The sequence below is a fragment of the Mya arenaria genome, chromosome 4 (assembly GCF_026914265.1).
Source record: "Mya arenaria isolate MELC-2E11 chromosome 4, ASM2691426v1".
Taxonomy (NCBI): Eukaryota; Metazoa; Mollusca; class Bivalvia; order Myida; family Myidae; genus Mya; species Mya arenaria.
The window spans coordinates 5,372,553-5,388,765 of record NC_069125.1 but is presented as its reverse complement, the minus strand read 5'-3'; the positions used below and the strand labels follow the sequence as shown (position 1 = coordinate 5,388,765).

At 32.8% G+C, this 16,213-nt stretch overlaps 1 protein-coding gene across 4 annotated transcripts; it reads left to right on the top strand.

The window, feature by feature from the left end:
- Positions 1 to 4,115: 4,115 nt before the first annotated feature.
- Positions 4,116 to 15,031, top strand: LOC128229701 (cytochrome P450 2J6-like). Of its 4 annotated transcripts, XM_052941502.1 has the most exons (9): positions 4,171 to 4,196; positions 4,529 to 4,614; positions 5,834 to 5,939; positions 6,416 to 6,770; positions 7,840 to 8,251; positions 8,832 to 9,042; positions 9,572 to 9,737; positions 10,130 to 10,229; positions 11,380 to 15,031. In XM_052941502.1, exons 4-9 carry the CDS (start codon positions 6,422 to 6,424, stop codon positions 11,705 to 11,707), a joined length of 1,566 nt encoding a protein of 521 aa, XP_052797462.1. In that variant the 5' UTR covers positions 4,171 to 4,196; positions 4,529 to 4,614; positions 5,834 to 5,939; positions 6,416 to 6,421; the 3' UTR covers positions 11,708 to 15,031. The 4 variants fall into 4 exon arrangements, with proteins under 4 accessions (XP_052797461.1, XP_052797460.1, XP_052797462.1 ...); XM_052941500.1 differs by lacking the exon at positions 5,834 to 5,939 and having other exon boundaries at positions 4,160 to 4,196; XM_052941501.1 differs by lacking the exons at positions 4,529 to 4,614; positions 5,834 to 5,939 and having other exon boundaries at positions 4,116 to 4,196.
- The last annotated feature ends 1,182 nt before the right edge of the window (positions 15,032 to 16,213 follow it).

The window sequence follows — 16,213 nt, the reverse complement described above, 5'->3', positions numbered from 1 at the left end:
AACTCATTCATTTTTAACAAATTAATTTTTCTGTAGAACAAATAATTGAAAGGGCTTCATAATGGGTTTATATTTCAAATTTTATCCAAATTGATCCAAAAATAAGAAAGTTGTAGACCTATTTTGAAAAAAGATCGGAAATCGAAGTGAAATCCACATTTTGACAAGTGAAATCCACTTTTTGAGACGTGAAATCCACTCATAACTCATTTATTTTTAACAAATTATTTTTTTTGTTGAACAAATAATTGAAAAGGCTACATAATGGGTTTACATTTCAAATTTTATTCAAATTGATCCAAAAATAAGAAAGTTGAAGTTATATTGTGAGGGCGTTCTGTTGTGTATGCATAATTGTTTAATTTTTTCATGATAAACACAATATCCATACACATCCAGGCCATACCACGTGGAGGCGCCCTCAATCATGGCCCTTTTTTACTTTCGAATTTTGAAAATATTAAAAATTTAATAAATAATCCGAAAATTGTTTTGTTATTTGTTTATGCCAGACATTTATTTATGGTTATTTATACATGTACATTGGTTGATATACATATACTAGAAAAAGTACTCCACGGTACATGCTCTACTCGGAACTGGGTAGATACCCCCTTAACACCATAGTTAAAACCAGAATGATTAGTTACTGGAGTAAACTCGTTTCATCCCATGACTCGAAAATAAGTTTTTTGATATATAAAGGCATTTTACATAGTAATAATTCAGCCTGGACCAGTTACATCAAGTCAATACTTGATTCAACGGGTTATTCATACGTTTGGCATAACCAAACAAGAGTACCTGTAAAATATATCTGAATCGGTAAGTGTAATATATACTTAGCATATTTTATAATATGCTTATTATTGAAAACGGAGACTTTTTATATGAGTTAATGCAATATTTATTCATTTCAAAAATATATTTCATAATAAGTTTAAAAGTACATTAACAATCATGAATAGATATTACTTCATCTTTAAATGAATGAATGAAGCACATTTGAAAACATAAATAACATAAATAACAACAACTATATAACAACAATAAATTAATAACTACGTGTTTTTATAAGCACATTTGCGAACTACTACTACTATTACTACAACAATAAGCATATTTATAACTAACATCACAATAATTGCTTTTAGCTCGTATTAATCTGTGAAATTACGTAATATGTTTCCCGATGGCGTCAAAGTATTTAATGTGTCCTTTGTTGTTGTAGTGCACCATGTCACTGTGATAGTCCTTATGAAATCTTATGTCCTTCATTTCAATGCATTGTACACTTTTTCGAACAAGATTATTGATGCGTTTTCTATGTGCGTTGAAACTTTTTTTGCTTAGAAATTTGTCTTTGAAGTTTCCCCTTTCTGGTGTGCACACGCCGAGAATCACTATTGAAGCCCAGCACGGGTGGCAGTGCACAGCCTCACGAATTATTCCATTTTAAATTGTTCACATGGGGCTATGTTCAAAGTTTACCTGTGTATATTTTTTCATATTTTGCTATTGTTTATTTTGTGTAATTATTTTTCTTCACTGTTGTGAACATACCTTTTCATTATCTCTCATTATTGTAAATCAAGTTAAACATATGATTTCACTTGGTGTAACTTTGCTCTGTTGTATTTGTTTGTTTCTTTTTTTTTATGATTACGCTCTCAACTCAACTCAATATTCTTTTATTATATCACAGTTTACATTTAAGTAAAAGCATGTGAAAACGCAATGTATATATGTTAACACAGGTATAAATATGTGGGTTAATGGCGGCTACACAACAGGTTTAGAGTTTATCATTATACAAAACAAATATAATTAGTAAGTAAGGGGAATGTGGTTAGTTTAAATATTATTACTATTTATTTTTTTATAACAAAACAAATTCATTTATTTGAATTAGGATACAATATAATCGATATAGTTATGAGATATCAAATGAAAAACTATAAAGTACATGATCAGATTCGTTTAAAGTGATTAACTAAGATTTTAACAAAAATTGCTGTTTTCCTTAAGGTATCCGGGTTCATACAATTTAAAACTTCACTAAAGTGTAAGACACTAGGTCTTGAGTAAAAACGACTACTTATGTATTGTTTTCTGGTAGGATTAAAAAATGGACATGTAAGTAAATAGTGCAGTTCGTCACCGATATCGTTTAGATTACAAAACGTACACTTTCTATTGACATGTGGTACAGCATTCTGTCTCCATCTACCGACTTCGATAGGGAATTTATGATTACTAGTGCGGAAATGCAAGAATGTAAAACGTAGAGATTTGGGTAAAATATTAAGGTACTCCTCAAATTTAATATCAGACTTAAACAGAGAATACATTTTACCCTTAGACGAAAGATTAAATTGTTCAAAACAGTTTTGCTGAAATTGGTCTACAAGGTTAGATTTCACAAGTTTACTGATATATTTTACATGTACTCTTGTTTGGTTATGCCAAACGTATGAATAACCCGTTGAATCAAGTATTGACTTGATGTAACTGGTCCAGGCTGAATTATTACTATGTAAAATGCCTTTATATATCAAAAAACTTATTTTCGAGTCATGGGATGAAACGAGTTTACTCCAGTAACTAATCATTCTGGTTTTAACTATGGTGTTAAGGGGGTATCTACCCAGTTCCGAGTAGAGCATGTACCGTGGAGTACTTTTTCTAGTATATGTATATCAACCAATGTACATGTATAAATAACCATAAATAAATGTCTGGCATAAACAAATAACAAAACAATTTTCGGATTATTTATTAAATTTTTAATATTTTCAAAATTCGAAAGTAAAAAAGGGCCATGATTGAGGGCTCCTCCACGTGGTATGGCCTGGATGTGTATGGATATTGTGTTTATCATGAAAAAAATTAAACAATTATGCATACACAACAGAACGCCCTCACAATATAACTTCAACTTTCTTATTTTTGGATCAATTTGAATAAAATTTGAAATGTAAACCCATTATGTAGCCTTTTCAATTATTTGTTCAACAAAAAAAATAATTTGTTAAAAATAAATGAGTTATGAGTGGATTTCACGTCTCAAAAAGTGGATTTCACTTGCCAAAATGTGGATTTCACTTCGATTTCCGATCTTTTTTCAAAATAGGTCTACAACTTTCTTATTTTTGGATCAATTTGGATAAAATTTGAAATATAAACCCATTATGAAGCCCTTTCAATTATTTGTTCTACAGAAAAATTAATTTGTTAAAAATAAATGAGTTATGAGTGGATTTCACGTCTCAAAAAGTGGATTTCACTTCGATTTCCGACCTTTTTTTCAAAATAGGTCTACAACTTTCTTATTTTGGGATCAATTTGGATAAAATTTGAAATATAAACCCATTATGAAGCCCTTTCAATTATTTGTTTAACAAAAAAAATAATTTGTTAAAAGTAAATGAGTTATGAGTGGATTTCACGTCTGAAAAAGTGGATTTCACTTGTCAAAATGTGGATTTCACTTCGATTTCCGAAAAATTGCTCTAACTTCTTCATTTCTTGATATATTTCAATAAAATTTGAAATGTAAACCCTTCATTAGGCACTTTCCAAAATGTTTACAAAAAATAAAAATTACTAATTAATAAAACTGAGTTAAGAGTGGATTTCACTTCTCGAAAACTGGATTTCACCTCGATTTCCGATCTATTTTCGAAAAATTGCTCTTACTTCTTCATTTTTTGACCAATTTCAATAAAATTTGAAATATAAACCCTTTATGATGCACTTTCTAATAAATATACAAAAACAGAAAATTATTTATTAAAATTAATGAGTTATGAGTGGATTTCACTTATCGGAATCTGGATTTCACCTCGATTTCCGATCTATTTTTGGAAAAAATTAAAAAAATTGCTCTAACTTCTTTATCTTTTGACCAATTTCAATAAAATTTGAATATAAACCCTTCATGAGGCACTTTCTAATATGTTTACGAAAAAAAAAAATATTAATTAAAATTACTGAGTTCTGAGTGGATTTCACGTTTTGAGTGGATTTCACGTGAAATCCACTGGATTCCTGTATCACCCCGCACCCCCTTGTTTACGTATTGTACGCATGCGCGGTGAAATTTCCGGCCGTGTCGAAAATATTATTTTTGTGAGATTCGCATTGTTTACGGTTGCTGATGCTGAGCTATAAAAATCAATAGGAGATGCAAGGAGGTGAGAAATGCGTAGATTTCTAGTAAAAATCACGCCACAGTATTCGTTGACATGAAATTAAATGAGAAGAGCTGTTTTCTTTCCATATTAAAGTTGATGTGATTTGAAATTTTTATACAAGTAAATCACAGGCATCTGAATCATTTAAACAATATTTTAGTGACAAACAATGATTCAGATGCCTGTGAAGTAAATAGATTGATTTATCAGCTGTTACATTATAAATAAATCTTTTGTGGTGTAGACTGTAGTGACACCTACTGATGTATATACATTCAGGCACATGGCTGTCGAAGAGACAGTGATTTATGTTAAAAGGTATATATTTACAGTGCAGTTATAAAAGCTCATATCAAGATGAGCAGAGGGTGACAGTCTGCACTTCCCTTCTTTAAAGGGGCTTTAACAGCTGTCAATGGTGGGTCATTTACATGTATACTATTTACTTGCTAATGATAATATTGACTCCATGATGAAACCATTGCCACTTCCATATCAGATTGGCTTCTTATATGTAATGCACCAGTCAGTTGTAACCACGGCCTCCCAGTTCCAGGTGTATACTGAGGATAGCGGGGGAAACGCGCGGTGTTTTTACCTTCAAGGTGGCCCTGCAGTGCTGAGTGAATGCAGTGGTTTTGTTTTCGTGCCAAAAATAGCAAGGAATGGGCCTTAACTAGGTATCTTTGGGTGCTAGTGCTGTAACTTTTCTTCCCTAGCTAGCTCGGACACGCTACCTTAAATTAAACTATAAACCTATTCTCGGACTGCATTGTCCCAAAATTTAAGTATGAAATCAGTAATATATACAAGTGATTAACAATGATTGCTTACAAAACCAATGATTGGAGAAATAATTATTATTATTCAAGAATCAATGTTTAATTATGCCAAAACCAAAAACGCACAAACAGAAACACTACAACACCTATGCTATAACTTCAAACAGGACCAGCATACAAAACGCTTATAAACCAATCACAATATATCAGCGAAACCCACAGTCCTAAATGTATAGCTTTTACGGGGAATCAAACCGTTGACCCTGTTCCGACAGTATCGCAATGATCAAGGCTAACAAAGCGGCCAAAAAGAAACCCCACGGATGTCCGAACCTGGAAACTAGAAGCTGTAGCGCAATGCTTCACTTTTATTCTCCTAGCCTCCAATAGTTCAGAACCCGCCCTAAACAGTACAAAAAGATACTTCAAAGCTTCCCTATATATTATTAACTTGATGTTCTTACATCGGCGTCGAGACACGAACTAACTATTTCTATGCTTTTCGCTTCTTATATACCTTAACATCACGTGACCAAAATGGAATGGTCCATTCTTAACAAACTCTAAGGATGAAACCATTATATATAACTAACGTTACAGAGTAGGGGTGTCAAGTTTATCAAACATACGAAAACGTAGAAAACTATTAAGAATACAACTTATTCGTATTAATTAATCATTTACTAGCTAAATTTAGACATTTAATACTAAAACCATAACATTAGTATTAAATACACGAAATCATCATAAAGAAGTCATAGCGATAAAGCGAAAATCAAATTCTCTATAAAATTTACTAAAACAGAAATTATTATTTTCCGGGCTCCGGACTACATGAATCCATGAACATTACAGTGCATTTGGCAGGGATTTTACCAGCAGTTTGTCCCCGCATGGCAGTGATTTTACCCAGGATTGGCTGGACCGAAAGTCAAAGTCCCTGCTATTCCCCAGACCTGTGGTGAGGGGCATGGTTACAATTGACTAGTGCATAAATACATCTCTATCATGTCTCATGCATTTATTAACATAGTCCTATAATAAGTATAGACATTTTACACATATGTGTTTTCACTTTAAATACATTTATCATTTCCTCGACATAGATTTGTCCTTCTTTTTTTTAGCAAGCACCTGAAAATAATCTTTAAAAGGTCACAAAAAAGATATGATAATTATATTTTATTTGTAAGACTGTAGTAAATGAAACGACTTGAACAAATTAATCATTATAGCTGAATTTCACCAGATCATGTTATCAGTTGAAAATAAATCCTTATGATTCCAAGATTATGTAGGATAGCTGTATTGAAAAACCCAGTTTCCAATTCTGAATACAAATAACAATCAAACGGAAAGTGGTGTTCTTTCTGCTGAATTTAACATATCATTCTCAACTTTAAACAACAAAAAACAACAACATTTATTTATTTGCAGAAAATAATGACCATGGCTGTTATCCAACACAGCAACCTACAAACGGAAAACATTCTTCTTCTGTTGCTGGTTTTCATTCTTTCTTGCGTATACCTCTGGAAAAGAAGTGTATCTAGCTTCCCAGAGGGTCCTTGGAGCATTCCATTCACCAAGAATCAGAAACTTCTTCATGCTCGACCCCACATAAGACTGACCCAGCTTAGAGATGTGTACGGCGAAATATTTAGTGTAAAACTTGGTCGGCAGAGAGCAGTAGTTGTGAGCTCATTTGAGGGCCTAAATGAAGGTCTGGTCAAGAAAGCTTTCACACTTAGTGGAAGACCTGGTAGCTTACTCTCTGGAGTCTTTAACAAAGGTACATGTACAGTATTGGTAGAAATGTGTGATACCGTAGATTGATTTTAATTTAAATTGCTGTTTTTTGTTTTTTTTAATTAAACCTGTCCTAAAATTAAAGGGTCTATACACCAGATTGGCACCTTAAAAAGGTTTTTCTGTAACAAATCTCAGGACAATTATTTAATTATTTTTTTTTACTCATAATTGTAAAAAAAATACCAAAATGTAAATAACAAATCAAGTTGGAGACTGGGTTCGAACCAGTGTCACCAAAATTGCAGTCCGGTGTTGTATCCACTGTGCTACGAAGGTTTACACTTAACATTTGGAATATTTAAGCTATATACCTAACATGATAACATCGACTAGCCATTCGCACATTAGAATGAATTCTACTAGGTATACATACCTAGTAATCTTTTTAAATGGAAAAATACGAAAAAACTGCGAAAAAAAAATTAATTGTAAACTATGTGGTACTTCAGTTAGTTAGTTTCAATGCATTATACACATCGATACCAAGTTTATGTCAGTTTTTGACAATTTTCTCTTTTTTTGCTATTTCATCATACGGTGTACCCTAGCAATATATTTAATTTACTTTTGCTTTCTGATGAGTAAATAATGGCATTGTAAATTTTATTCCTATTGAAACCAAAAATTGCGAAAAAGGACCTCACCAAATAAAGTTTCATTTACTGTTACAGCATGACTGTGTTCAATGATCAGCTTCCTTGTTAAAAGATGTACCAGAGCGGAAAATGAAAAACAATATTTAACTTGGTGCCAGTACATGTAATTTATAAAATGGAAAACAAATATTACTTGGTGCCAATAATTTACAAAATGGATTACCAAATTTTACTTGGTGCCAATAATTTACAAAATGGATTACCAAATTTTACTTGGTGCCAATAATTTACAAAATGGAAAAAAAAATTGACTTGGTGCCAGTAAATTACAACACAGAAAACAAAATCTTACTTGGCCTGTGAATAATCTACAAAACTTAAAACCAAATTTAACTTAGTGCCATTATTTCATGTTTTATTATCATAAGAAATAATTCTAATTTGGAATTTCAGAATTGCTTCAATCAAATCCAAGTCTTGACTTCAAGATAAAGAGAGACTTTGCCTTGAAGAGCCTGAACAGTTTGTGCTATAAACCCCACATTGAAGAGACAATGAAAGCAGAGACAGAAAAATTGGCTTCATTTCTACTGAGCCAAAGAAATGTGCCCCACATTCAGGCAATATTAGAACCAATTTTCCTAAGACTCATAATGTTTGTGGTGAATGGAAAATTATACTCAAATGATGATGCAAATTTTCATGAAATTTGGAAGACATTTCAAATTAATTCTCAGCTCCTTGTGAGTAAATGGGAAGATTTGAAAAGTATTTCTCTATTTCAAAGTTCAGTTTCATACAACTTCTTTCAAATCAGAGAGAGATCAGAAATACAAATGGCGTACCAGAGAGATATTGTTAATAGGTAATTACACTCTGTCATCTCATTGGTCACCTGTATATATTGGTTTTAGCTTTTATCCCCAAAGATACCGTAGTTCTGGTAATAAAATACATGTATCAGAGCTACCCTGGGCCAGTATTCAATATTGATCTTATCCTTATCCTTAGACATGCCTCAGTGATTCCATTCAGCCGATTGGTCAGCTAAATATACATGCCAATCAAAACACTTAAATTCTAATCTTAAATTTAAGTTGAATCTAAGATGGTTATTAAATACAGCCCCTGCAAACATTTAAAAATATTTCCTTCCTGAGCAATTACCCTATATGAGATTACAAGTTATTTATATCATTTTGCCATTTTATGGTTATTAAAATATTTATTGTAAGTTAGCATGTACTTTGACTTGTAAATATTGAACAAGTGTAGTAATAAATTTTACATGTACCGGTATATTTTTGCCATGTTATGGTTACTTAAAATAAACTATGGTCACTCAAGACTCAGCTACCAACAATATTGAGATATATATCGTTTATTCCACATACCATAGAAGAACTGCCTTAATCATTTTGATGAGTCTTTTTCATTTATTTCAGGCACAAGGATTGTTTTAACCCCAACATAGTCAGCGATTTAGTGGACTGTAGCCTGGTGATGTTGGAACTGAATGAAGATAGCGGTGTGCTTTCCCAAGAAGACCTAGATGGAATATTTGTTGAGTTGTGTTCGTCTGGAAATCAACCGATTTCTGCTACCTTAGCCTGGCTTATACTTTACGTTTCATACTTCCCTGATGTTCAAGATAAGGTAATTCCTGTACCGAATTTCACTGTAGGTAATATGCTAGGATAAAAAATAAGATGCACAGAAAAATAATGAAAACCAAAGAAAAATTATAACATCTTTTCCATATTTTTAAAAGCTTGAGTAAAATTATACTGATAAATGAATGTTTGGGTAAGGGCTATTCCAGTAAAACATATAACCCAGGGGGGGAAGGCAATTATTTAAATAGTATATAGGTGGGTGTCTTTTTTCGCTAATTTGGACCCCACATGGGTAAATTTGCTTCTGTAGGGGGGTGGCATAATTTAAAAGTGCCTTCCCCTCGGGTGTTATATGTTTAAATGGAATAGCCATAAATATATTTGTTTTTATTTAAACTTGCTATATTTACTGTACACATGTCTAGTCATTTGTCCGTTTATGATAATTTTATACCCATACATACGAGCAGTTTACAATGGCCATGGGCATTGAGAGACCTCCAGGGTTGAGTGATCAGTCACAAAGGCCATATACATGTATTTGCATCTTCTGTTTTTTATTTACACAGATATACCAGGAGTTGACATCAGTTATGGGCATTGAGAGGTCTCCACGGATGAGCGACCAGCCACACTTGCCATATACATGTGCAGTCATCCTGGAAACACAGCGGCTAGCAACGGTCCTGCCATTCATGTACCCACACATGGCTACTGAGGATACACAATTTATGGGTAGAGTAGTTTTATGATTGCTGTGTTCTTAAAACTGTGGTCAAAATTTGTGCAAACACTCAAACCTGGTAAAATGTTTACCAGATCTGACATTTCAATTTTCAAAGAAAATAGTAATGGAGACATCTAAATCCTTATTAAAATGGCAACATTGACTTTATCTTTATATAATAAAACATAAATATAGCACTGTCTCCGTGACATATGGAATTCTTTGAATGGAGAGTATCAAAACGGATAGACTGTGAGCTTCTGTCGATGCAGAAAAACAGACTCAAGCAATAAAACTGCTTTTACTGAAACATTTCATAATTTTAGAAATTTGTATTTTAGTAATTATATTTTAGAAAATTTGTTTGTCAAAATGAAAGCCTATTGTAATTATTATTCAGGGTACAAAATTCCGAAGGACACGGCCATGTTGTTTAATGTTTGGAGTCTGCACCATGATGCCAAACACTGGAAACATCCCATGAAGTTTGATCCAGATAGGTTTGGAATCAGATATTATTTTCATTGATTGATTGATTGATTGATGTTTATTCTGCTTAAAACACACTCAATATACCCTTTAAAGTACTTGCAAATATATCACTGAAACTTATTCCATCATGCTAAAACCTAAAATACAGGCAGGATATTTAAGTGCCAACTGCAAAATATCCAATGCATTTAGGGACTGAAAGCATGAAAATTATAGTTGGTAATTCAACTTAAGTTTAGTGTGTAATAACTGCTTGAAGGATTTGGAATATTTTCCCACATATTGAGATGATGAGGGCATGCTACAACTGGCTTGGTTCAAGGTCACACTTAGAGGTCAAAGGTCATAAGACTAAATTTTGTGTCTGCTACATTTCTCTTGAACCACTTACAGGATTTTGAAATAACTAGCCACAAATATTCAGCATATTGAGATGATGTCACACTTAGAGGTCAAAGGTCATATGCCTATATCAAACATATTGCGATGGGAGACAACTAGTTCAAGTTCCTTGGAACTTTGTTGAACAGTTTTTATATACGATTGATTTACATTGCAGAGGTTTAAAAAAAGCTTTAATTAAACAACAAATAATAACACGCCAAATATTAGGTTTGCCCTGATTCATAACCCTTCATGTACATCATTCACTCATTTTCTTATTTTTGTACTTTGGTTTAAAAATCACAACAAAAGGACTCTGTATTTAAATCTTTAACATACTGTATACATAAGCATATGGCATCTTTAACCTATACATATTTAAAACATTATATTTACCCACATCTTCTCGGTTGATGAGCAATTAGGGCATGGACAGGTACCCAGGTGGGTTTTGGGGTTTTAGGGCTGGGTTTTTGTGGGTACTCGGGTACTGTTTCATTACCCAGTACCGAACCATTGCGGCAATACCATTTAAAGTTTGTTGATTTTGGGTGTTTTACTTCAGCCTTGTTTCCTACTGTTGGTTAAAATGAATGAATGACAAGTTTCTTCGTTGTACCTTTTCATAGATTACATTTCCCCATCTTTGTCGCTGAGTGGATATGGCATTTATTCTTTTCATTTGACAAAAGATCGAAAACGGTAACGCTTTCCTAGTTTCAGTTTCAGACGACAACCCATCTATACCCTACAAGCATGTCAAACTTTTTTCAGATTTTTAGAGGATGGTGATCTCCGAATACCGGACCAATACTTGCCGTTCGGTGACGGACTGCGATCTTGTCCAGGGGAAGGAATAAGTGATATTCTGCTCTTCTTGTTTTCTACGAATCTTCTGTATTATCTTCGATTTGACCTTCAGGGGAAGGTCGACCTGGAAGGTGAAATGATGGGTTACGTTTTGGCACCTAAACCCTTCAGTTTGACGGTCACTCCTCGAGAAACTGTTGTCATAGACATAGCTGCAGAACTTGGTGAAACGCTTGAAACTTCTGTTTGTATGATAGAAGATGATGTCTCATTTGACGATGTTTTGGATTGAGACATCTTTTTTAAACATGCAATGGAATGTGCAGGGCCAAGCTCTAAGCCAAAAAATGATCAAACGAGTTGATTGTTCAGATCTTTGTTAATGTTAATGACTTTACTAACACAATCGTTACTTTAAAATCTTTACTGCTCTTGAAGTTTAATGATAACACTTGTGATCTGCAATATTCCTTACACGATTAGAGACCACTGTTTCAGCTGTATTCATTTTATTTGAATATATTAGCACATCATCAAATAGTTAACTTTAAAAAGTTAACAATGATGCTGTTCTGAACAAAGGGCCCCTTGTTTTATTTCTGACTATCTTTCCAGGTAAATGTGTTCTTTTATTCTGTTGTTGTTTGTATGTTAAGTTTCACAGAACTGCTTTGATTTCAAGTATTTTTCAAAATGTGTTTTGAATCCCTTCTCGTTAACACTATGACTGTAAACATTATATTAATAAGTTACCTGTTTTTAACATATTGCAGAGCCTATGTTTTGGTGATACCAGAAAATATTTCAAAAAGACATGGTTATTCAGTATTCAAAACACGCAGTAGTATGAATTTTCTCTACTGATAAGTCATTGAAATTCTAGTCTTTGTCTTTTGAATATTATTTTTTGCTGAACACATTAAAAGAATTCATGATAGGTTTTATATTTAATTATTTAATTTATATTTTAAATTGTTATTCAGAAATATATTCTGTTTTTTAAAATCAATCAATAAAACTTAATATCAGCTCAAAGAATTTATTATATATATATTATGCCAAAACTGGTTTATATACACTTTTGATCTCAAAATTTGCAATCTTTTATATTTTACACTAAACGCAGCATTTAAAAGATGCATGGTTGGTTTTGATCCCCTTTATCGTAATTAAGTATTATAGCTCTCTAAAATGACACTTAGTCATTGTATGACTACACCTGTCAGATACTGAATTCCACTCTGCAGAGCTAAATTTTGTATTTTCTGTACCAGATCAATCACATATTACTCAGCATATTATTGGGGTTACCATTCAGTCCTTTACAAACAAATACTGTGCTAAACAGTATTTATTCAATGCTGTTCTGACTCAATGTTTACATATTGTTCATGCATGTACCGTAATGATTTCTGTATACATGCTGTTACATAGAAATAAGCTTTTAAATGTTGGTAAAATAATGCTTGGTATATTTCTGCCCTTTTTCTTACTCGCAATGTTATTCAATGACAAATCATAGAATGTGACATAAACTGTACACAAGCAAAAAGACTGATGACTTTGGTTTATATCCCATTTAATGGAGGACAAAAATTAAAAATCATTGCGATTGTCAATAAAACTAGTGATTATACCTTATTATCAGTCAATAACTGTATATAATACCTGTTTGGTTTGCCAGTTTTTTTATATTCATGTGCTGTAAACTGTGATCACTTCTGATTGGCGTTTTTGACATTTCTGATCTTCATTTAAATGTCTTTTGTTTTTTTTCGATTTTTAGCTTGACTATTTGAAGAATAAGGAGTCTTTACGACTTGCTCTGGTATCAGCGTTTGGTGAGAGTTTTATGGCAGGTTGGCATTTGCACTGCTTACTCCAATACCCTTCATTCAATTCACTTAATACTTTATACAGTTGTTCAGGACCATCACACAATGAGGTAACATAACTCCATATCATCCTTAATTCAAATTATTGCCCCTGATTGACGTAGGAACTTAAGTTTAAGTTTAAGGGCACACTGAGTCAGATTAAAGCTTGAAGGCAAGTTTGGATTTTTATTTACAACTTCTATAACCTTCATTCATTTGACTTAATACTTACACAATTATTGACGACAAGCTAACAATTAGGTTATATAACTTCATATGCACCCTAAATACAAATTATGGCCCTTGATTGACTTTTTTGTAACTTATTGCTTTTGACAGGCACATTTGTCACATAGTATAACCTCATTATTAGAATGATGTACTTCGTTGTTCGTGCGGGCAGGCAGCTTGGCAGGTGGCGTCAAATCTACCTATGAAACTGAATAACGTTTGTTAGAGTACAAATATCTTGACCAAACTTTGTATAAAGATAGAAATTATGGAGACCTTTCATGGGACTTAAATTAGGGACTCTAGGGTCAAGGTCAAGATCAATGTAACTAAAAATAGAAAAACAGTTGAAACGGAATAACTGTTGTTAGGATTGACACACCTTGACTAAAATTGGTATTTAGGGGGAGTTTATGTAGACCTTTCATGCGTTTGGGGCCCCTGGGGTCATGGTCAAGGTCACTGTGACTGAAAAACGATTGAAACTGAATATCTTAATTAGGGTTGACATATCTTGACTACACTTAGTGTTTAGGAAGATTTGATGGAGACCTTTCATGGGATTGTGGTGGGGGCCCCTAGGGTCAAGATCACTGTTACTAAAATAGAAAAATGGTTAGTACTGAATAACTGTAGTTACGGTTGACATATCTTTACTAAATATGATATTTAGAAAGAGTTTATGGAGAAGTTTCATAGGGGACCTTTCATGGGATTGTGGTGGGTGCCCCTAGGGTCAAGCTCACTGTTATTAAAAATAGAAAAATGATTAGTACTGAATAAATGTAGATGGTTGACATATCTTTACTAAACATGGTATATAAAAATAGTTTATGGAGAAGTTTCATAGGGTTGCATTTGGAGCCCCTAGGATATATTTCAAGGTCACTGTTATTAAAAATAGAACAACTGTTGAACTGGAATAACTTTATTTAGGGTCGACATATCTTGACTGAACTTGGTATTTAGAAAGAGTTTATGGAGAACTTTCATTGAATTGCATTTGGAGTCCCTGGGGTAAAGGTCAAGGTCACTGTCATTGAAAATAGATGACCATTGGAGGACTTTTATGGGATTGTGTTTGGGGCCCAAAGGGTCATGGTCAATTTCTCTGTTACTAAAAATAGACAAAAAATGTTTAAAACTGAATCTCATAACAAAGGCTGATTTTTTTCTGTCAATCATTAAAAACCTGGTTTTGTCACATTGCAGCATTTCTTGTTTACTTTTTAATTTGACCTTTTTTATTTTTGACAAGCACATAGTACATCATTTTTGAGTTCATTTCTTAGACAAAGCGGCGTATAGTTAAGCACACTGTCCAATGACAACTCTTGTATATGAAAAGTTTGTAAGTAGTATGAACATGCATTTGATATGTTATATGTATCACCAATTTTGATATGCTCAGTATTATTGTATGTAAAAGGGTAACTTTTATTATTTATATTATACACTGTTTTGAATTCCAAATCTTCACCTTTTTCTGATATTGAAATAAATAAATAAAAAAGAAAATGTATGTTTGTGATAAATGCCTTCTTTTCACATTCTTTATTTTTTCGCATAGAAATGCATAAACATAATAATTCTATTGTCTGTCTGTCCATCTGTAACTTACTAAGTTTGTCTGTGACAGAGTGTAAATATGTAACTAAATAACAACATTTAAGCTTTCAGCTGGAAATCAGGAGTCAAAACAGCTAGTGTTTCAGTTAGAAGTGAATGAGGTGTAAATAAAATTGAGCACATTGAGATCTTTATGTGCTTTCAATTAAAATTTGAAAGGTCAAGATCATTAAGAAGTCAATGAAACTAAAAGGTTTTTTTACAAGGGTGAGAGTGGTCTTGCGGTCTAGGTAATGTGTCTACCTCTCACTAAAGATGTCATTCGTTGATCCCCATCATTTGTTAGAGGTCAAGGTCATATTTAATTTGATGGCAATGCAATCCAATAGGGAGTTCATTTAAACAAAATTGAGTCTCTGTCTGAACTTCCGTATCTAATATCTGGAGCTAATCATACTCCCAGCTAATATGTTAACTATTAATTGGATTTCAACCTTCACAGATTTGTTAACACCATTGAAAGACGAGTTATACTCAAAGAATTTTGGAAAACCATTTTAAGACATATAGTTAAAAGGTCAAGGTCAATAACACTAAAGATCGCTAAAGCCAACTAAGAATTATAAGCAACACTTACATAATAGTATATTACTCAGAGATTTGTGGAAAACTGTATGCATTTATTATATAATATATATATACAGCACAAAAGGCAGCATTCCATATTTTAGCTATTCTATTTTTGTTAACTTCCTATCTTGCTTAAGAGGGACTCGCTCATGTTTTTGTAAGATGCACTTTTTTTGGTAGGATGAAATAAAGTGTGGCAAATCACGAGGTGTTTCAAAACTAGATACCAAAAGCTACACACTTCAGCAAATGTTGATATTTTCTTAAATATCATCTTTGATGACCACAATTTTCATTAGCGTTAATAATGGCTTTGTTGTTGCATGATTGGTTGATTGACATTAACTAGTTATGTTATCAATGTATTGTTAAAATGTTTATATATCCATTTCTAACGTATATATGGCCTAGTGGTAAAAGCATCGGGTTTTTATATTGACTTTACCAGTGTGGGTTCGCACCACACTAAAACCAATATCGATATCATCTGA

Excerpts from the sequence above, each read along its gene's own strand:
- LOC128229701 (XM_052941500.1), top strand. Across the intron at positions 6,771-7,839 it reads CTCTGGAGTCTTTAACAAAG|AATTGCTTCAATCAAATCCA; the intron begins GTACATGTACAG and ends TTGGAATTTCAG. Across the intron at positions 9,738-10,129 it reads TGAGGATACACAATTTATGG|GGTACAAAATTCCGAAGGAC; the intron begins GTAGAGTAGTTT and ends ATTATTATTCAG.